The sequence below is a fragment of the Tiliqua scincoides genome, chromosome 1 (assembly GCF_035046505.1).
Source record: "Tiliqua scincoides isolate rTilSci1 chromosome 1, rTilSci1.hap2, whole genome shotgun sequence".
Taxonomy (NCBI): Eukaryota; Metazoa; Chordata; class Lepidosauria; order Squamata; family Scincidae; genus Tiliqua; species Tiliqua scincoides.
The window spans coordinates 283,953,081-283,973,342 of NC_089821.1; the positions used below are offsets into that span (position 1 = coordinate 283,953,081).

At 47.2% G+C, this 20,262-nt stretch overlaps 1 protein-coding gene across 2 annotated transcripts; it reads left to right on the forward strand.

Moving 5' to 3' along the window:
* The first annotated feature begins 2,789 nt into the window (after positions 1 to 2,789).
* On the forward strand, positions 2,790 to 20,041 carry JDP2 (Jun dimerization protein 2). Of its 2 annotated transcripts, XM_066612089.1 has the most exons (4): positions 2,790 to 3,082; positions 13,158 to 13,381; positions 16,913 to 17,017; positions 18,918 to 20,041. In XM_066612089.1, exons 2-4 carry the CDS (start codon positions 13,181 to 13,183, stop codon positions 19,101 to 19,103), a joined length of 492 nt encoding a protein of 163 aa, XP_066468186.1. In that variant the 5' UTR covers positions 2,790 to 3,082; positions 13,158 to 13,180; the 3' UTR covers positions 19,104 to 20,041. The 2 variants fall into 2 exon arrangements, with proteins under 2 accessions (XP_066468186.1, XP_066468185.1); XM_066612088.1 differs by lacking the exon at positions 2,790 to 3,082 and having other exon boundaries at positions 12,041 to 13,381.
* The last annotated feature ends 221 nt before the right edge of the window (positions 20,042 to 20,262 follow it).

Consider the following 20,262-nt stretch of genomic DNA (forward strand, 5'->3'; position numbering starts at 1 on the left):
CCCCCTAAATTTTCTAGTTGGTTGGAGTCTGAGAGCCCAATCCTTTGGTCCACGCTGCGCCTCTGCGGCACGAACCACAGTCGCAAATGTGCCATAAGGCACGTTTGCGGGGCTTATCACTGGGCTCCCGCCAGAGCTCCCGCCGGGCTCCTGCCAGGCGCCCACCACATGAGCCAGCATGTGGTGGGCACCCGTGTTCCACGGCTCGGTGGTGTCTGTGACAGCTGGGCTGTGGCATGGGAAATGGGGGCGTGTCCGGGGGCGTGGTGGAGACATTCCGGGGAGGGGGAGGCGTGGCTGGGGGCGTGGGAGAGGTGTGTTGGGGGGGTGGGGGAGAGGTGAATCTGCAGAGCTGCTAAATAATAATAATACAGGTATTTATACACCGCCTTTCTTGGTCGTCAGATTTCTCCTCAGACTTTATTCAAGGCGGTTTACATAAGCAGGCTGTTCTAAATCCCCATAGGGATTTTTACAATTGAAGAAAGGTTCTATCTTTCAAGAACCACAACATTTCAGATGGATCTTTCTGATCTGGTATCACATTCTGGCCTCCAGTTTCCTCCCACGCAAGCTGACAAGCAGCTCCTTCAACTCTCACATGGAGGGCAGCCAAGATGCTTCTTCACTCACACCAAAGAGCAGGTGGAATAACTCTGCTCAGCTTGTCAGCTGCTTCAAGGTCTCACCATTCACGGTGCCGGTGGCCTCGAACTGGCGACCTGCGGCTGTTATCTTCAGGCAAACAGAGGCTCTACCCTCTAGACCAGATCTCCTGCCTCCTAAAGTGAGTAGTCCCATTGCGGGACTGCTTCCCTTACTCAGGGGAAGGGGATGAACGTCCCCTTCTCCTGAAGAGCCTCCTGCGGTAGTGTGGGAGGCACTGGATCCGGTGGGAGCCCTTTGTTGAACTGCCAGGTCCCGCAGCTCTGGGCAGCTCAGGACTGGGCTGCCCGTCTAGAACGAGTTCAGACATAAGGCCCGTGGGCCAAATGCGGCCCCCAGAAGCAATTTATCCAGCCCCTCAATATAATTGGGCTCTCTCATATCTTGAAAATATTTGCACATTTTCACTTCTGTTTTCACTTAGCTGCAAATAATGAATTTCTATGCAAAAACAAAGTGCTTTTTTCTGGCCATCATCTGCTTAATGATGTCATTTCCTGCCTAGTAATGTCACTTCTGGCCCTCAGCAGGCACCATGAATGCTAACTTCAGCCCTTTATATGAAACAAGTTTGACACCCCTGGTCTAGAATGATAGTCACCACCTGACACAATACAACAGCATTCATGTGATAACAAAAACACTTACAAAAAATATTTCTGATGTCTGCTTAACCCCAACTGTTAAAGGGTACCTTGAGCATGCATCATGAGGGAGAATCCCTTTTACTGGGTTATCTTGTTGTGCTGTTCCCAAGTTCCACCAGGCCCTTTACAAGGAGGAATGAAAAACAGAAATATGTGGTTCATCACACACTCATGAACAATGATGAACACAAGGGGACAGCACTTCTGAGTAGACATGCATAGGATTGCACTGTGAGGGCCAAATTCTATCCAATTTTCCAGTGCTGTTGCAGCCATGCCAACAGTGCATGTGCAGCAACTTGCAGCAGAGAGGCAGTCTCCAGGCAAGGGAATGTTTGTTCCCTTTCCCCAGGGCTGCACCGGCACTGGAAAGTTGGATAGGACTGGGTCCTCAGTTCACTAACAATGTTGGTGTTAACTTCCTGAATTCATTGATCACTAGCCTAGAGATGGGCTGTGTGGTATAATGGAATTTCTTGGTCATATGGTATTTGTTGGTGAAACACTGACCTCTCATCACTCCATAGTATAGATTCTTCTTGGGAATTTAGCAAAGGGAGTCAAGAAATCCCTAAATCCAAAGAGCAAAAGGACAGCAGGGAGGCACTGTGAATCCTAACAAGTAATGAATGTTAAATAGAAGAAGGTAAAAAGAACTCTTTAGATAGTGTCACTGAGACAATGAACATGAATTTGGACAAACTCCAGAAGTTAGTGGTAGACAGGGAGGCCTGGCATGCGTGGTCCATGGGGTCCCAAAGAGTGGGACACCACCACCACCACAACAAAAAAGAACTCTAATGCAACCTGCCAGCAGTTCAGGAAAGAACTGTCAGGAATCCAGCACACTGTCCTGCTGAACTCTGAATGGTCCACAACCTTTGCTTCGCCAGACCCCCCCCAGGTTTCTTTTCTCTCTCCCCCCCCCCGCAGATTCCCTGACATCCAAGTGACACTGAACATAACGGAGAGGTGATGAGGATGAACCCCTTCGGCGTTGTCCACCCTGTGCAGGTCTGTGTGCATCAGGAGATGCTTCAGCCGCCGCTAAGCCCCGTGCTCTGTTCCTGCAGAAAAAACCAAACCTGCTGGGGTGCAACTTGCCTGGAAGTGCCGCCCTCTGACCTGGAAGCCCTACAGCCTTCAGATGTGTTACGCAAGGAGGACCGGCATTCTGCACATGCTCAGAGTCACTCTCTTCCTCTAGGACCTGGCCCCGCGGCGCTGGCAAGAGGTTCCGGGGCTGTGGTCTGCTGGCGCCCGACCTGGCCTGGAGCAGAGAGCGCGGGCTGGAGACCCACCGTGCGCTGCTGCTGCTGCTGCTGCCCATGGCGGTGGTCCCACCCCCGTCCCTCCCGGCCGGAGCTCTCCTCCTCCCCTGCGGTCCCCTCTTCTCCTCCCACCTTGACGTCTGGAGCTGGCAGCCCGACCGGTTCCGCATTCCCGACCCCTCCCCGCAGCCCGGGCAGCTATATAACCGGGGCTGATGCAACCCACCCAGCCTGCGGGAGGGACGCAGAGGGACGGAGCCACTCGCGGGCACAGCGGGGGCTCTTGCCCGGGCGCCCCACTGGCGGCGGCGGCGGCGGCGGCGGCAGCAGCAGCAGCGACTCCGACTCCTCCTCCCGGGACCGGACTCAGCACGGCACGACGAGCCTGGAGAGAGAGGCCGAGAGCCGCTCGCGGAGCTGGGCGGCTGCCCTGGAGCTGAGCGCGCAACGCGTCTCCCGCGCCTGCCGCAGCCGGGCCCCGGGGGCGCCGTCGGCACGGTGGGTGCAGGGCTGGATCGGGGGGGGGGTTCAGCACCGCGGGGCTCCGCGTGCTCCTTCCCCGGCCGGGCGGGCGGGCTGCCTGCAGAGGCTGCTGCGCTCTCCCAGCGGACCCTGGGCCTCCTTTCCAAGGCGCGCTCTGCTTTGGGGGCGCCCAGCGCGGGGGCCCCTTCGCGCTTTCCCGCGGCTGTGCCCAGGCGAGGAACAGCTGCAGCTCCTCTCCTGTCGGGAGGCCCCCCAGGCCAAGGCTGGGGGTCCAGCCCCCTTCCACGCCTTCCTTTGGGTGCACTGGGGTGGTCGTGGCATCGTCGAGGGCGCTGCGATGGAGAGGAGAAAGCTGAAATCCTATGCACACTTACCTAGGAGTAAGCCTCATTGACTATAGTGTGACTTACTTCTGAGTAGACATGCATAGGATTGTGCGGTGTAGCAGTTACTCCAGATTAATGAGTGCGGAGCAGAAGAGGGTAGGCGCCTGGGAGCCTTCTCCCGTGTCCTCCTCCTCCTTCCAGGCAGCCTCCTCTCGATTATCCTGGCCCAGAATCCGAGGCTTGAAAGGGATCTGGAGTTAATCTCGTCTCGCCCGTTGCACCCAGGTGGGATCCTCCCTCGTGAGTCCTTCATAGCGAAGAGGGAAGAGTCTGCAAGGAGAGGGCAAGCGGAGAGCCTGCTGTACCAGGCCAGGAGTGCCCCTTCCAAGGCTCTGCACGATTCAGACTGCTCTGAGGACTGCTTTATATTTTTAAGCCATTTCTGCCCAATGTTGCATATACGCAACAGGGGTCAAATGTGCACACACCTGTGGGTTGGGCAGAAATGAGTTGAAGCAAGAAGACTGTGTTGCTCTGCTTACCAAAGAAAAGCATTTCTAGTGCAATTTGAACTGGGTGTTCATAGACTCATTTACTGTTAACCCCTGCTTTTCTCTGGCCCTCCATAGTGTGTGTGTGTGCTGGCTTTCCCCCCCTCCATTCTACACCACCACTGGGGTCTTTGCACCCCCATCTGCTGCCTCTTTCTCCATCCCACTATATCCCCATCTCTTAGACAGTTTCTCCTCTTCCTTCCTTTCTTCAGTCTTTGTTTTTTTTCCCTGTGCCACCCTCCCATGTAATTCTCCTTGCTGAGTTCAGTTGTGGCAGCACACAAGCCCTTCACTGTCCCAGCTATTCACAACAGTGCAAGAGTCTTGTTCAGGGCTACCATGCAGCAAAGAACAAGGTGGAAGCTTGTGGTCCCCTTTGTTGTGCTGTTAAGTAATCACTATGTGTTCCTATTGCCTGCCCCTGTCTTGAGTATGTGGTCTTCTGTGCAGCCCACCTGGGTTCAGTTAGTGCTTGAAATGGGACTGTTTAAAAACTAGGTGTTTCTCCTTTGTGACAGGCATGGCCACCTATTCTTGCTCAAATGTGTGAAGACCCCCCCCAGGGGCCTGGTGTTGTGGTATTGTTTAATTTGAGCCGGTAGATTGAATCAGGCAGGATTGTGCAGCTAGGCCCTGCCTGGAGGAATCAGAAAAGTGATTTTGAGGTTTGCAAGTTCCACACCTTTTGGGCATGTCTTTTCCTTTAGCCACTCCTCCTCTGGCATGTGGAAGGATGGCATGCAGGTTAGGTTTACAGCTTTATGTGAGGTAAACAGAGAACCTCTTCCTAGGATAGCCCAGTTTCTTGCTGTTTCATTGGCCAGCAGCAGACTGGCTACTGTTGCAAGCAGAATGCTGGGCTAAATAGACCCTCAATAAGATCAGGATATTGGTTTTTTCTTAGCTGGTAAACAAAATTATCTCTTCTGAGCCAGAGATTCTGTGTTCTTTGCTCGTAGGGAAGTCTTGCTGATGACACCTAGATGAATGCGCTGTCTGCACATGGACATTGTGTGGAATGCTTTCCTGGGTTGTGCAGTTTGGTTTCCTGTTAATGATTAGGACTGAGGGGTTCTTAAACCAGCAATGGCACCTTTCTTCAGGCATCTTTCTCTCACTTTGTGGATCCGTGCAATGTGATAATGCACCTCAAACCACTGTATGAGTTCAGCACAAGAAAATTCAGTGAAGAAAATCTTCATTCCATCTGAGCTCTTTAAGATTTGTGACCCAGGGGACTGGTATTGCAAATGCAGTATGCCATGAATGTTCTTCCTTCCAGCAGTCTTTAACCTGAAAAAGAAAGGGGCCCCTTGAGATTGTCTCCGTTCACTCAGTCCTAAGTCCGCTTTAGCAGTCGGGCATAAAGTAGAGTTAAAGTCACAGTCTTCTGAGCTTCATTCCAGAAGTCATTCGGTCCTCCTCCTGCCCCCTCTGGGTTAGGGAAATAGGTTGGAGATCAAATTGAAAGGAAGGAGAAACACTGAGAGAGAGAGAGAGAGAGAGAGAGAGAGAGCCACATTATGTTTCCATTTTCTTTTAATGAAGGCCCTGTGGAGGTGTATTTGAAAACACAGGGTCTCCTATGCCCTCAAGGTGGGTGAGAACACTCTCTTGGCTGGTTCCAGGGCCATATGCAACGTATAGTGGCCAATGAAATGGGGCCTGGCTCATTCTGTTGCTTGTCTTGGCAGCCTACTTCATGGCTTGTATTACCAGCCCTGGAACGCAACCACTGCCAAACTCCCTGTGTGTGTGTGCGTGTGTTGGGGCTTGGAGAACTCGGCAGAGACAAATGCTTCACTGAGTCAGGCTAGGAATTTTTCAACTTGTTTCTTGAAGCTTGCATGAAAATTATCTGCAGGCTTTTTTGCCAGAGATCTCCACCGGGAATCCATGGGCTTGTTTGTATGTGGGGGCGTCTGGGATACCAGTTGTTAAGACGCCACATTCTTTGTAGCTCCCGACCATTTGAAATGCCCATTTGTGTGGGTGGCAGACAGGATATGGGGTCTTGCAATCCAAATGCATCCTCCTTCTGTGGGTCAACAGTTGGCTGATGTGGGATTACTTAGCTTGCTTTGGAGGATTTAGCAGAATTCCAGAAGAAATCAAATGCACATTGCCGCCTTTTGCCCTGACCTTTATGCTCCTAAAGCCCTAAGGAATAGCGCTTTCCTTTCACAAACCGTAGCAATTTCTTCATCACAGCAACATTGCCCTGCATTGCTGTGACCTGTGCTCAAGAAGAGTAGAGTGTAGCACCTGCAGATTCCATTGTTTATAATGTGGAAATGGCTTCAGATTTCCCCCCCAGGAGTTTGTCCTTCATTTGCTCTCATCCTTAACATTTGGCTCCTCCATTGGTCTGCATGGGAACTTTTTTCCAGCAGCAAAACAGCAGCTGTCAAGGGGAAAGGTTGGATTGGAATCATGGTATGGGCAAAGGGTGACAGCTCCTCTCCCCATTCATGCCCCCCATCTGCTAAGAGAAGAAAATTCAAGCACACCAGGGCCATGCATAATATCAATGTAATGTGTAGTTTGGTTTCTAAGCTGAGCTTATATATTTGCTGATTTGCTGAGAAGAGGTTCATCAGGCAAGTCAGTCATCAGTCAGGGTTTAGAAGTAACTTGTTTCCATATTTCACTGTTTCTCAGACTGTGGATTGGAACTCACTAGGTGGGTAGTGAGTCAATTTCAGGTGGGTCCCCATTCATTTCAATATTTCATTTTTAGTATATTAGACTTGATACCAACATGATATATGACTGCATTTGGGGAGAGCTGTACTTTTAACAGACTACAATGTATATGCTTTTAACAATGATAGTCAATGGGGCTTACTCTTGGTAAGTGTGGATAGGATTGCAGTCTAGAATTGGTAAAAAATTTTCCTGCTTGATGATGTCACTTCCAGACATGACATCACTTCCAGGTTAATGACATCACCCGTGGGTCCCGACAGCTTATCATTTCCGTCATAGGCAAGGAAACAGCATGAATTGGTAGCAGTACTGGTAGGATCTGCATTCTGGTTATCTTTGTCCAGATGGATATGTTTCCTTAAATTGTGATTGGATTTGTGGTCTGTAAACCTTGGAATGAAGGGCCAGATCTGGATCCTAGTCCACTGATTACACATCCCTGACATTGCAAAGAACACAAATTGTTGCGTTAGCCTAAAGACTAAATGGTTTATTTGGCATGAGCTTTTGTGTGCAAGCCAGAGCCTATTTTATCAGACACATAAGGAACTGAGACAATGCAAGAGAAATGCATAGGTGGATTGATGAACGCTAAAGAATATACCAAGGCCTGATTCATACACTTACCTAGCTGCATGTTGGAGGAGCGAGTGAGCACTGTATCGTCTCTACTGTGTCCCTCCATTCATGGGGTGGCAGGGGGAGAAGGTTTGTTTATAAGCCCCACATCCTTTGGCCATATGTACAACTCTTACCAGTACAGAAAAGGTGGGGGGAGAGAGAGATAGATTGTGCTAATTGGAGCATATGCACATTTTGGGCAATGCGTGGAGGCCTCACGTAAACCTTATTCGAACGGTTCTCTGCGGAGGGCTGCATATTATTACTACTACTACTACTACTACTACTACTACTACTACTACTACAGTATTTATATGCCACTTTTCAACCAAGAAGTTCACAAAGCAGTTTACCAAGAAAAATCAAATGGCTCCCTGTCCCAAAAGGGCTTACAATCTAAAAAGATGCATAAGAACACCGGCAGACAGCCACTAGAAAAGACACTGCTGGGGTGAGGCGGGCCAGTTACTCTCCCTGCTAAAAAGAGGAGCACCCTCTTGAAAAAGTGCCTTTTACCCAGTTAGCAGGGGTACTGATTTTTGGAGATGGGATCCTTTTCATTTGAAAATGCTTTTGACGGGATTTCAGGCTAGCTAATCCTAAAACTACCTGCTGTACTACAAAAGCAATGTACTGTTTCGTCTTAACTTTGCAGAATATCCACTGAGGGCCAAATTTTCTGTTTGCTCTATTTGTGTTTCTTTAAGTTATTCATACAGTGCCAAGATAGCAGATTGTCTGACTGCAAGAAACTTTTTTTTTGTCATGTTCCTGCCATCCAAGTGAAAGTAAACAGACGTCTAAGGCATATCCAGATCCTTTCTCTACAGGAAACAGGCTCTGCATGTTAGCTGGTAGGGAAGAGTCACACATTTATCTCCCCCCTGTGCTGTCTTCTTACCACATCATTAATTAAGACCCAGAGTTTTCTGGACCATATACAGGGCCAGACCGTAATGGGGCTGGGTGATCATAAGGCCTGCAACCAGAATGTGCACATTCAATCCCCTTGTTGTGAATGTTTCCCCTAAGGAATGTGGGACAATAATGATGTTTCTAAAGAGAATTGGAGAAATCCAAGATTCGAATATAGCAGTTTTTTCCCCTCCCGGTTTTCTAGTGGAAAGACTTGTTTATTGTATGTTGCTTTTGTGATAGTGTGCAGGCATCCTCCTGGTTTAGCTGATCTGGCGTCTCCTCTCTGACAATGCCTTACACAGCTTTGGGCAGCCCAAACCTATCAACTCCCCACACAATGTCATGGCACCAACATAGGGCTGCATCCCATGATGAGTCCCAGGTTTATCCCCCATGGTCCCCAGGGTAAGCCCCCATAGATCCACCTGTGAAGGTGGATCAAGCCTAGTTAGGGGGTTAGGATTCAGCAAGCACTGCTACCACAACCCCTTCCTGGGCTCAATCCACTCTCCTACCTGCCCCATCACCTCCCTGTTCTGCCCATTCTCTGCCCCGGTTCATCCCCTCGCCACCATCCTTTCAACCCCTGCACAGCATTACCCAAAGTGGTGGGAATCCCAGGTCCATTTTCAGGTGGACCCAGCCAGAAACTGCTTCCGGCAGCAACAAGGCCATACTCTCTAGTGTTATTGCAATTGTGACAGTTGAAAAGCACATTACACTGCTAGAATGTTCATTCCAGCAGTATAATGGCCTGATAGGACTGGGCCATAAGGCTTCAGTATAAGGAACATTTTCCAGAGTTTGTAGAATTGAACTGTTATATCTTGAACAAGTGTGGAGGAAGACACCACTGGGTACTGTACCTACTGGACATTATGGTCTTTCATGAATTTGGGACAATAAAGGAAACTAAAAACAGAGTTTAAAACATCAGAGATGGGCAGTAGATCTATAGCGGAGCACATGCTTTGAAAGTAGAAGTCTCCAGTTTCTATCTCTAGGTAGGGCTGGGAAAGACATCAAACCCTGGAGAGCTGCCACCGGTCAGCATGACGCCACTGACCAAGGTGGGCCAATGGTCTAACCCAGCGTAAGGCAGCTGCATATTTGAGCGTGTCTCATTAGATGTAGTAGCACTGATTTCCACGTAAGTGAAGTCAGGATTGTAGGACTAGATCAACTTCATTCATAGTGGTAGGAAGCAAGTACAAATGTTCATGTTTGCATGTTTTCCGAACAGTAACTCCAAGTTTCCCCTGGGGGCTGGGGATAAGAATAGGCCCTCAGTTTGGCTGTACTTGTCGTAAGAGGCGACTAAACAGCCACCGGGTAGGTGGGACTCGTCAGCCTGGGAAGGCAGCTCATCTGAGAGAAGGAAAACTCTGATCCCAAACCTCCACTGCCTTGTGGCTACATCCAGTTATGGAAAAGGCTTCAGGAGTCAACCTCGAGGCAAAATCCGGAGCCGGAGTCCCTGAGGCAGTTCATGGCTGAACACAGTCACGTTCTGGCAACTCCTGCGACGCCGCTAGAACCAACCGTATTGGCCTCTGCCTTTCTATTGGACCATTTCAGCGATGTGGAGAGGAGGGATTTGCTGCATGGGTAACAGCCTGTCCTCCATACCTACTTTACCCAGGCTTCGTGCACTGGAGAGGACACTCTGTTCCAGAACCACCATTCAGAGCGTGACACCATAGTCTTCCAAGACTGAAGGATGCCAACAACAACTCCAAATGCAGTCCGTTTCTTGAGAACTAATCAAAGAACCCAATCCGACAATAAAAAATTTGAAGGCATGAGTCTTTTTCAGGGATGTTGTACAGTTCGGATGGTAGCTGTTGTGTGTGGATCAGACCTCTTGTCTAAAATGCCTAAGAATTCTGAATTGTAAAGATGTGCAGGAATTTCAAGAAGGTGAACTATGTTGAGTCCTGAACTCTTAAGTTTTGCAATATTGTGGCCTGGAAAATGTCTCTTAAGCTGTGTACAGACAATTCTTTCTCCAAGGACAGCTGCTTCTTAGTACTACTATCATTGCACCAACCTCAGTCCTATGGTGACAGTCTAAAAGCTAGTCAGACATTATGGGGAGATATTGAGGAGCCTTGCTGGAGGGATACCTGTTTGCCTCTTTACCCTCTTCACACCCTGAGATACATGCAACAGTGTTTGAGGTGAGGGAAGCGTACAAGAAAAAGTACACATTTTGGAGGGGGAAAAGGCCATAAGTCATGATCTGTTCTGTGTACTGTGTGCAATAGGATATTGATGCAGCCTTTGCATGAACACAGCTCTTGATGCACAGGGGATATACAAAAGGAAGGGCTTAATGATGTGGAATCTTATGCATGGGTTGGGGAATAACAGAATTAGAATAAGACACACTCTGGTTTCTAGTGAGTAGAACTGTTTTCATCATGAATCCATATGGAAAGGAAACAAGAGAAACAGTTGGTGCAGTCCTGTGCATGTCTACTCTGAAGTAAGTCCCAGTGAGTTCAGTGGAGCTTACTCCCAGGTATGCACAGGATTGCATCATGCTGAATGTATCATTTAGAGCTGACCACTGATAAAAACTTTTTTACTGGTTAACTGGTAGGGGCTATAATTCAGCAGCAGCACATCTTCTGTGCATACTTTTCACTTTTTACTTTCAAAAGCAAGTCTAAGTTTAATCTCAGGGGGTGGGGAGAGACAGTAAGTACTACAGTATTTGCATCCCGGATGATTGTGTCCTGGTCAAATGCATCCCGGTCCTTGGTATCTGTGGACACTGGTTTTTTGTGACTGCTTTTTTTTGCATCTCAGTTATTTGCATCTCACTATAACTGGGCAACAAACTATAACTGGACAAAAACCCCATGTTAGATATCCTAAGCCTTTTATCCTAGCCCTAACCCTAAACCTTTCATTTTAAAAATAAAAAAGTACATTTAATATAATTATATCTATATTGGAATACAAATGTCTACATACAAATACAAATGTCTGGGATACAAAAAGAATGAATGCAGATGTCCAGTATTGAGATGCATTTGATCGGGACACAAATGTCCAGATGACCAGAAACATTACATGTAAAGGTGGTGGTTTCAAGTAAAAGCTTGCACATGGAAGCAGATTCTTCATTCCTTCACAATACTGACATTATCAGCCTCACATAGTTCCTCTACTCCTGGGAATGCAGTTAATTTTATTACTTCTGTTTCCTATTGTTGTTGAATTTGCATTGTGAATTTTTACCTGACCTACCGAAGGTGGTATTTTGTGCCACATTGGCATTGATCTTACTGTTGGCAGTTTGTGACCACTGCTCTCCAAATAAGATATGGGATGATTTTATATTTCCTTCCAGGATAACCTCCTTGTATTTGTAGCCTGCACTCAGGTTGCTTATTGGCCATGTGGGTTTCATCGGAGTAACTTCATCCTTCCCAGTCTTAAATAATCTGTGTAATGAGCAATTTCCGTCTCAAGTTCCGCCTTCCTCCTTGAGGAAGGCTGAACAGACCGACTCAGCTCATAGATTAGGTAATCATTGACGCCTTTTTGTTTGTTAGAGTTAACATCATGAAACTAGTTATATCGCCCTCTGGCATAGAAATCAATAATTACCTCTTCTTTTTCTGTCTGTAGACCTTGTTCATGCTTGATGTAATGGTGGTATGGGTTTGTGACTCCAAAAGCCCATCAACATTTTTTACCTTGTGTCACTATTTTACAGTATGGTGGTTTATTTATTTATTTGCATTTTTATGCCGCCCTTCCTCCAAAGAATTCAGAGCGATGTACACAGCTGCTTCTCTCCTCTTGTTCTCACAACAACCCTGTGAGGTAGGTGAGGCTGAGAGAAAGTGACTAGCCCAAGGTCACCCAGGAAGCTTCATGACTGAGGGAGGATTTGAACCTGGATCTTCCAGGTCTAAGTCCACCTCCCAAACCATATTTAATATTTAATAATATTTCTTAAATAGCCTGTGATCTGCTGGACCTGCACGTTATGTTAGATGTGTATAGGCCTTGCTTATTTTTTCTATTGTAAATTACACTTGCGGAGGGCCTGATCGGGATTGGGACTGGAACTGTGGCATACAAGGGAGGTAACCTTTTGTGCTGTGATACTGATGAGACTCCCCCCCCCTTCCAAACCTGCTATTTAGTGCCAGTGGCAGCTTCCCTTCCAAGGCAAATAGCCTCTTCTGGCGAAGGGCAGTGATTTCATCTGGACTGTAGCACAAGAAAAATAAAGGGTTAAAAATGAAAACAATTATTACCAGTCCTGACTAGACCCACCCCTAACAGTTTATTTAAAAAAAAAAATTACAGGGCCAGGCTACAGATTTAACATATCTTGTCTCCCCAAGTGATCTTCTAGAACAGGGGTCTCTAAACTTTTCAACCAAAAGGCCGCATCAAATATTTGGCATGGTGTTGAGGGCTGGAAAAAATAAATTAAATATAAAATTTAAATAAATACATTAGAGATGGGACTTAGATGAATGACTGAAATGAATGAATGAATGGGCTCAAATGTCAAGAATTTCTCCAAGCACCAACACAGCCCAAGAAATAAAGCACACACACTTAAATGGATCCCCATTCCCCCACCCCACAAGCAGAACTGATTGTGTTTGGTCAACTGGACCAGAGGCTCTCCGGGGATCAGAGGCTGGCCGTGGGCCGGATAGAGGCTCTCCGCAGGCCACATCTGGCCCCCAGGCCGGGGTTTGGAGACCCCTGTTCTAGAAACATATCCCTTTGCCACAGTTAAGGTAGGACTACCAATCTGGTATGGCTTTCCTGAGACAGGATGCTTCACAGAGATGAACAGATCAGGATGATCCTGACTTATGCCCTTTGGCAAAGCCTTCAAAATGAACTGTGATTTCTTTGCTTTTTGGACTGTAGTTGCTGAACTTCCTGTAGCGACTGATGGTTTCTCTTTCTCTTTTGTAGACTTTGGGATTGTCTGTCCTGCTATGATGCCAGGGCAGATCCCAGACCCATCTGTGACAGCTGGTGCTCTGCCTGGCCTTGGCCCTTTGACAGGACTGCCTGGTACCACCTTGACAGCAGAAGAGCTGAAGTATGCTGACATTCGCAACATTGGGGCCATGATCTCTCCACTGCACTTCCTGGAGGTGAAATTGGGGAAGAGGCCTCAGCCAGTGAAAAGTGAGGTGAGCTCTAAGAACCTTCTCAAATGTGACTGTTTATATGAACTAGTTCCTTCTGCTGCTCATAAGCAATGGTGTTTGGCCTGCAGACCACCAATACCTGGCTAAAATTGTTTTTGCTTAAATGATGACCCAACAAAGCATCTTCTGTGAACTTTAATGCTTGGCTAAAATAGCCAGCTAAGGGCCCAATCCTATCCAACTTTCCAGTATTGGTGCTGCCATCATGCAGCCCCAGCATAAGAGAAAAATGTTCCCTTACCTTGAGGAGGTCTCTGTGTCTACCCCTCCACCACAGGATGCAGTGCATGCCCCATTGGTACAGCAGCACTGGCACTGGAAAATTGGATAGGATTGGGCTGCAAGTAAATTCAGTCACATTTTTAAACAAATGTGGCTTCTGAATTTTGTGGTGGTCCTCTGTGGATTCTTTCAGACTTGTTTTTTGCTGACAAGCACTGCCTACATTGGATTAGAGAAGACTGGGGCACTACTAATGGGTAACAGTCCCAGCCATGATGAAATGCCTCATGGACCAAAGAACAGGATAATATTAGCAGTTCAAAAGACAATAAGAGGTCCACCAGTTCCTGCTACACGATTTCAACAATCCATTATAATGATAGCTAGGTGAATGAATGTGAACCTGCATATCCGTTTGTGTGAACATGAGGCGATGAAAATTCTTTGGTCGTTTTTATTTTTCGAACACAAAAAATGTGTATTTTACACTTAATACATAACTATGCCGTTCACAAATCCAAATCATCATGCCAATCATAACAATATATCTATTACAATTTCAAGGAGTGGCCTGTGTTTCAATGTAACATATAATGCATTACATGTTTAATTAGTCAATAATCCTCAGAATCATGTACTATTATCATGATAATATGTAAAGAGAATAGAAAGGATAAATGTCCTCTGAGAGGGAGGTAGTTCTGTTGTTCCATGACTGCCTGAATATGTTACAGATATTGGCCCAGGAGAAAACAGAATAGTGCAGTTGTAGTGCTGAGGGAATTATTTTTGAAACAGTCAAAGCCCTTTCCCAGTGGCAAGCAGAGTAGGGAACATTGAGAGGGCTTTGAGGGAGCTGGAAGAAGAGAGTGTTGACAGGTGCATTCTCCATTTATGTGAAAAGTCACAGGTATGTGGGGGGTAGTAAAAGGGACAGTCCCAAGGGTGCTTGTAAATGCTTTCAGTATAATTTTTCTTTAAAGGTCTAATGTGAATTTGGACCTCTGCAAGCTCTTCCTTTGGGAGTTACAAAACTGTTAAAGGAGAGCTCTTTTGTTCACCCAATTTTTTGAACTCAGTTCCTGACAAGGAAACAATATTTGTACAGCTGCACGTTTTAATCTGTTTATATGGTAGACGAGTCCGCCAAAACATACCACAGAGAGCATTAATTCAGTGGCCAAGGGGGCGAGCTGTGAGTCAGATGGCCCAAGGGCCAAACTAGACATGACTTTAATCACAGCATTGGCCTTGAAGGCTTGCTTTTCCTTATGTAAGCAGTATGCATGCAGGGGGTGGGCATTTTGCATTATGGTGGGAGGATAGGGGGCTTTAAGCCCCCTACTGCAGTCGCAGTCTAGATCCCATCCACCTGTTCTATTTGGGCTGGTAAAACAATCCATTAAGGACATAAGGACATAAGAACAGCCCCACTGGATCAGGCCATAGGCCCATCTAGTCCAGCTTCCTGTATCTCACAGCAGCCCACCAAATGCCCCAGGGAGCACACCAGATAACAAGAGACCTCGTCCTGGTGCCCCCCCTTGCATCTGGCATTCTGACATAACCCATTCCTAAAATCAGGAGGTTGCGCATACACATCATGGCTTGTACCCCATAATGGATTTTTCCTCCAGAAACTCGTCCAATCCCCTTTTAAAGGCGTCTAGGCTAGACGCCAGCACCACATCCTGTGGCAAGGAGTTCCACAGACTGACCACGCGCTGAGTAAAGAAATATTTTCTTTTGTCTGTCCTAACCCGCCCAACACTCAATTTTAGTGGATGTCCCCTGGTTCTGGTATTATGTGAGAGTGTAAAGAGCATCTCCCTATCCACTCTGTCCATCCCCTGTCCATTGCCTGTAATGGGACCCTTTTCCCAGGTCAAACAGCACACGTGGAGCCCCCCCCCATTTGTATACAGACCATGGCAGATGCTTCAAGCCCCCCCATGCCCAATCACAATTCCAGTCCTTTATTGAAGGTGTGGGTAATATGTAATTTTTGAAAAGGAATGGGTGTATTTAATTGATTAAAAGTCTATCAATTCAGTAAAATACCTCTAGACAGCCTTAGATCACAATCCCATGCAAATTTACTCAGGACCTAATCCTATCTAACTTCCTAGTACTGATGCAGCCCCAAGGTAAGGGAAAAAACATTCTCTTATCTTGAGGAGGCCTCTGTGCCTGCCTCCACATCACAGGATGCAACGCATGCCCTGTTGACATGGCTGCATCTGCACTGGAAGGTTGGATAGGATTGGGCCCTGAGTGGGGCTTACTTCAAGGAACTGTGCATAGGATCGTAGCCTTAAATTCTTTATTTTGTTCGATGAGAGTTTCTTGCTCTGATCCAGAGAAAATGTTTTCACAATATGTATTTGCCACTCGAGAGAGATGTAGAAACCCAATTTACCACTGTTTGTGGATGCCGTTCAAGCAGAGAGGACTAGTCTGCTGGAGATTAAAATAATTAAAAATAGATAATACCTTTTAATTGACAGAAGTGCAGGCTTATGTTTATCGATTAAAATAATAACATAGATTCCCTTGAACTTTCCTTAGTGCTTGGTTACTAAACAAATTCCTTGTTCATGGACAGGGGTTTAAGGCTCTGTGGTAGCTTTCTTTAGGCATGCTTCTTTAAAAGTTAGTTTCAGAATTAAAACAAACCTTCTGAAGGTACTAAACAAACCATCAAAATGGACCTTCTGACACTGAATTGTTGGAGTAATGCAACATTTGCATTGGAAAAAATGTTTGGTGGTATCCAGGTGTGGTCATGAGAGAGGGAGAGGGTAAAAAAGCACTGCAAGGCCATAGTCTTGTCAAAACTCTTTAAGGCTTCGATCCTTTGTGCATTAGGACTTGCTTCCAAGCTCTAGTATGCATACAATCAGACTACAGTTCTGTGAGATTTGGGCAGAAAAACCCAATAGGAATAGTAGGTGCAATAGGCAGCAAGTCGTATCAACATTACTGTGTAAAAAGAATGGTGTGGGGAGTCAGCCAAGAAGTGTTGTGCTGTAGGCCAGGACACTGACAGTAGATACAGTTGTGCATGGGAGAGCAAAATGGTCCAGGCAAGGTATTCATGATGGGGTCTAATAGAGTGTCAGGTGAGAAGGTATTGTGGGATATGAACTGAAGGTTACATGAAGAATGATGCAACCGAAGCTTACAGAGTAGCTGAGCTTTGCAGAAGGAGACTTTCACTGTTTTCCAGTTGTAATGGTCTCTCTCTCTCTCTCTCTCTCTCTCTCTCTCTCTCTCTCTCTCTCTCTTTAGCTAGATGAAGAAGAGGAAAGAAGGAAAAGGCGAAGAGAGAAAAACAAAGTAGCAGCAGCTCGATGTCGGAACAAGAAGAAGGAGAGGACAGAGTTCCTGCAGAGGGTGAGTGCCCTGTCCTCCTCTTCCTCCTCTCTGCCAGCCTAGGAGTTGTTGTCCTCTCTTGTCTGGTCAATCTCACAGTGTGTTTCTCTCCACAAAGATTAGATCTACCCTAGGATTTTTCAAAACTGAAGTGGAGACATAAAGACATAAAATATCCTACAAATTCCTAAGCACTCTCAGTGACTTGTTGAGGTGGATTGTGATTACTTAATTGGAAATTAAGTAATTGGAAACTACACAGTTTGAAATGTCCTCAAAGCATCAGCTACACTTCTGTTAAGAATATAGGTGCCATTTCATGAAGACTCTCCCTTAAGGAGAGAAGCTTTATTGCCCATATTTATCCTATATACACATCATGTTGGTTCTCCCTTCATAACATTGCAAGAATCCTGTCCTTCCTCTTTAGCCCCTTGGCAAAAATACTAGTTCATGCCCTGGTCATCTCTCACCTTGACTACCTCCTCCTTGGTGACTCTCCATTGGCTCATCTTAGCATCCTTACCTCCATCTGTCACTCTGCTGCAAGGCCATTCATCTGGCTCATTCCTCTGATCACATCACACTCCTCTCTAAATTCTTTCACTGACTCTCTGCCTGATCCCAAATCCAGACAGTCTTCTTGTCTTTGCCTTCAAAGCCTGTTTCTCAACTCTCATATCTTGCTACGCTCCTGCCCATGACCTTTGCCCTCCCAGTTTCACTACCCTCAACCTTCCCTGCCCCCACTGGTGACTCCGAGCCCAATCCTGAGCTCGGTGCAGCAGCTTCATGCCACCGAGCACTGTCGCAAACGTGCTGTAAGGCACGTGTGCGACACTTACTGCTGGGCTTCCGCCCATGCTAGCCCAGTGCCGGCCAGCTAGTGCAGGGTGGGCGGCCAGCCTTTATTGCTCGGCAGTCTCATGGACCGCCGAGCCGCAGCATGGTAAGAGGGAGTGGGGAGGGGGGCGTGGAGGCAGTGTTCCAAGTAGGGGGGAGGCTGGCGGGGGCAGAGAGAGGGTGGGGGGGAGGCATGCTGGGGGGAAGGAGCGGGGAGAGAGGAGGCGGATCCTGTCTTTTCCTGCAGGGCTCAGCGCCCTACACTAACGCCTTTACTTTTTGGTTGGCGGTAAAGTGAGAAGCCCCATTGCGGGACTGCTTCCCTTACCTGGGGGATGGGGACGAAAGTCTCCTTCTCCTGAGGCACCGCCTGCAGCAGGCTGAGGCATGTAGCCATTCTCGGTAGCCATTCTCAGTAGCCATTCTCGGTAGCCATTCTCGGCACTGCTGCAGCCACACTCCCCAGGCAGCTCAGGACTGGGCTGTTAGTCCTTTCTCCCTTGTTTCTCCTTGTGCTTGGAACTGCTGTCCAGAACACCTGTGGGATGGATGCTTCCTTGTTTGCTTTCTTCAAATCCCTCTTAAAGGCTACTGTTCCTGCTAAGCCTTTGGTACCACACTTTAATCCTCTCCCTCACTGAAGCTAAGCTATACATGTGTAACCGCAACAATCACATATGCTTCCCCCGCCTGCATTCCCCTTCTCTGCTTTGTAGTCCCTCTTGTATCAATATCTAGATTGTAAGCCCCTCAGGACAGGGATCTATCTTTTTACTCTGTGCAAAACACCATGCATATGGGTGGAGCTAAACAGATATGTAAAATAAATAGTAAGATGGGGACAGTACAAATTCAGGTGCACTGAAAGCCCCCATGTTGCTCCTTCTCTGTGTGCTGTGAGAATGTTTAATTACTTTGAGGCAGGATCCAATAAGGGTGCTTGATAAGGCACCTGTAGATGCCAGATATTTTTCTCTTTTGTTTATTTGTTTTGCACTGAGTGATTCTATGGATTATTTGCACACCGCAGCTTAGGTACTTAAAATGATGTCTGCTTGGGTGTTTTGCTTCTATCTAGGAATCTGAGCGCCTGGAGCTCATGAATGCTGAACTGAAGGCCCAGATTGAGGAGCTGAAGCAGGAGAGACAGCAGTTGATCTTGATGTTGAATCGCCACCGCCCCACCTGCATTGTGCGGACAGACAGTGTGAAAACTCCAGAGAGCGAAGCCAACCCGCTGCTCGAACAGCTTGAGAAGAAGTGAAGGGGGGCAGTGTGGCAAAAGACAAAAGCAGGGTCTCTGAGAGCCTCTAACCTTTGTACTGTACGAAGAACTGTGCACTAAGGATGGGTGCAGCCAGAACACAGTCCGCTTCCTTGGGAACTGCACAGTCCAACCAAACAGAGGGAATGGAGGAGATGGTCAGAAATATCAAGAGCAGAAACTGTCATCTTTGGGTAGGTGTGGCAGCTGCTATGCGGGCTTTCCTGGTGCCTCGTCATGGCTCTTCAACCTACTCACAGCTATTGGAGAAAAACTCTGGGCAACCGACTGCAGTGCATCTTGAGTCTGGAATATGTTGGGACATTGGGAGGTAGCGTGGTAGCTGACTCCCACTCCTCTTCCCACAACGAATGGTTGGGAGTCTGTAGGGACATAAGCTTTGAACACAAGAGGAACCAGGGTAGAATGAAGCCAACAGCAGGCAAAACCATGGGAGTGTTGGTTCTGGCGTCCTTCCCTTTTGGACCCTGCCCCTGTGCTCTCTCCAGAACTAAACTAGAAACCAAGAATGGCAAACACTTGACACAAGTCCTGCCTCATTGCTGGGCCTGTCTGTGGCACTGTGGCGCAGGCGCCCCCACAAGCACACCCTCAGTATAATGTTTACAGCCCAGCTGTCCAGGCCATGCTTTTAAAATGCACATTTTTACACTTTTTTATATTTTTTACAAAGTTTTTTTTATACAGCAGTCTCTATATGGATTTATATACAATCACTAGATGTGATCCCATAGAAATGTATGTTATTATGGTCTCTTTGTTACAAATGCATATGCTACAGTTAACTCCACTGTGTTACTTGTTTGCTGGTGTTTGGCTCCTTTCCCTCGGCATGCTGGGGAACGGGCCTATGCCTTCACATTGGCTCTGTTGCCATGTCCATTCATGTATGTTCTGCATAATACTCAGTCCTGTATCTCTCAGTAAATGTTAACTTTTACTTCTCATGTCTTGTGATTTGTTTTGCATTTTGCCTGATCAGGTTTCTCAGATGAAGGGGTTCGTGTGTGCCTTAGACGGTTGGCAGCTGGTACAGTACTGGTCTGGCTGAGCCAATCAGATAGCATTACACATTTAGCTGTGACAGCACTGAGGACTGCAAGCCTCCAAGCAAGGCTGAGGCTGTCATTTGGATCTC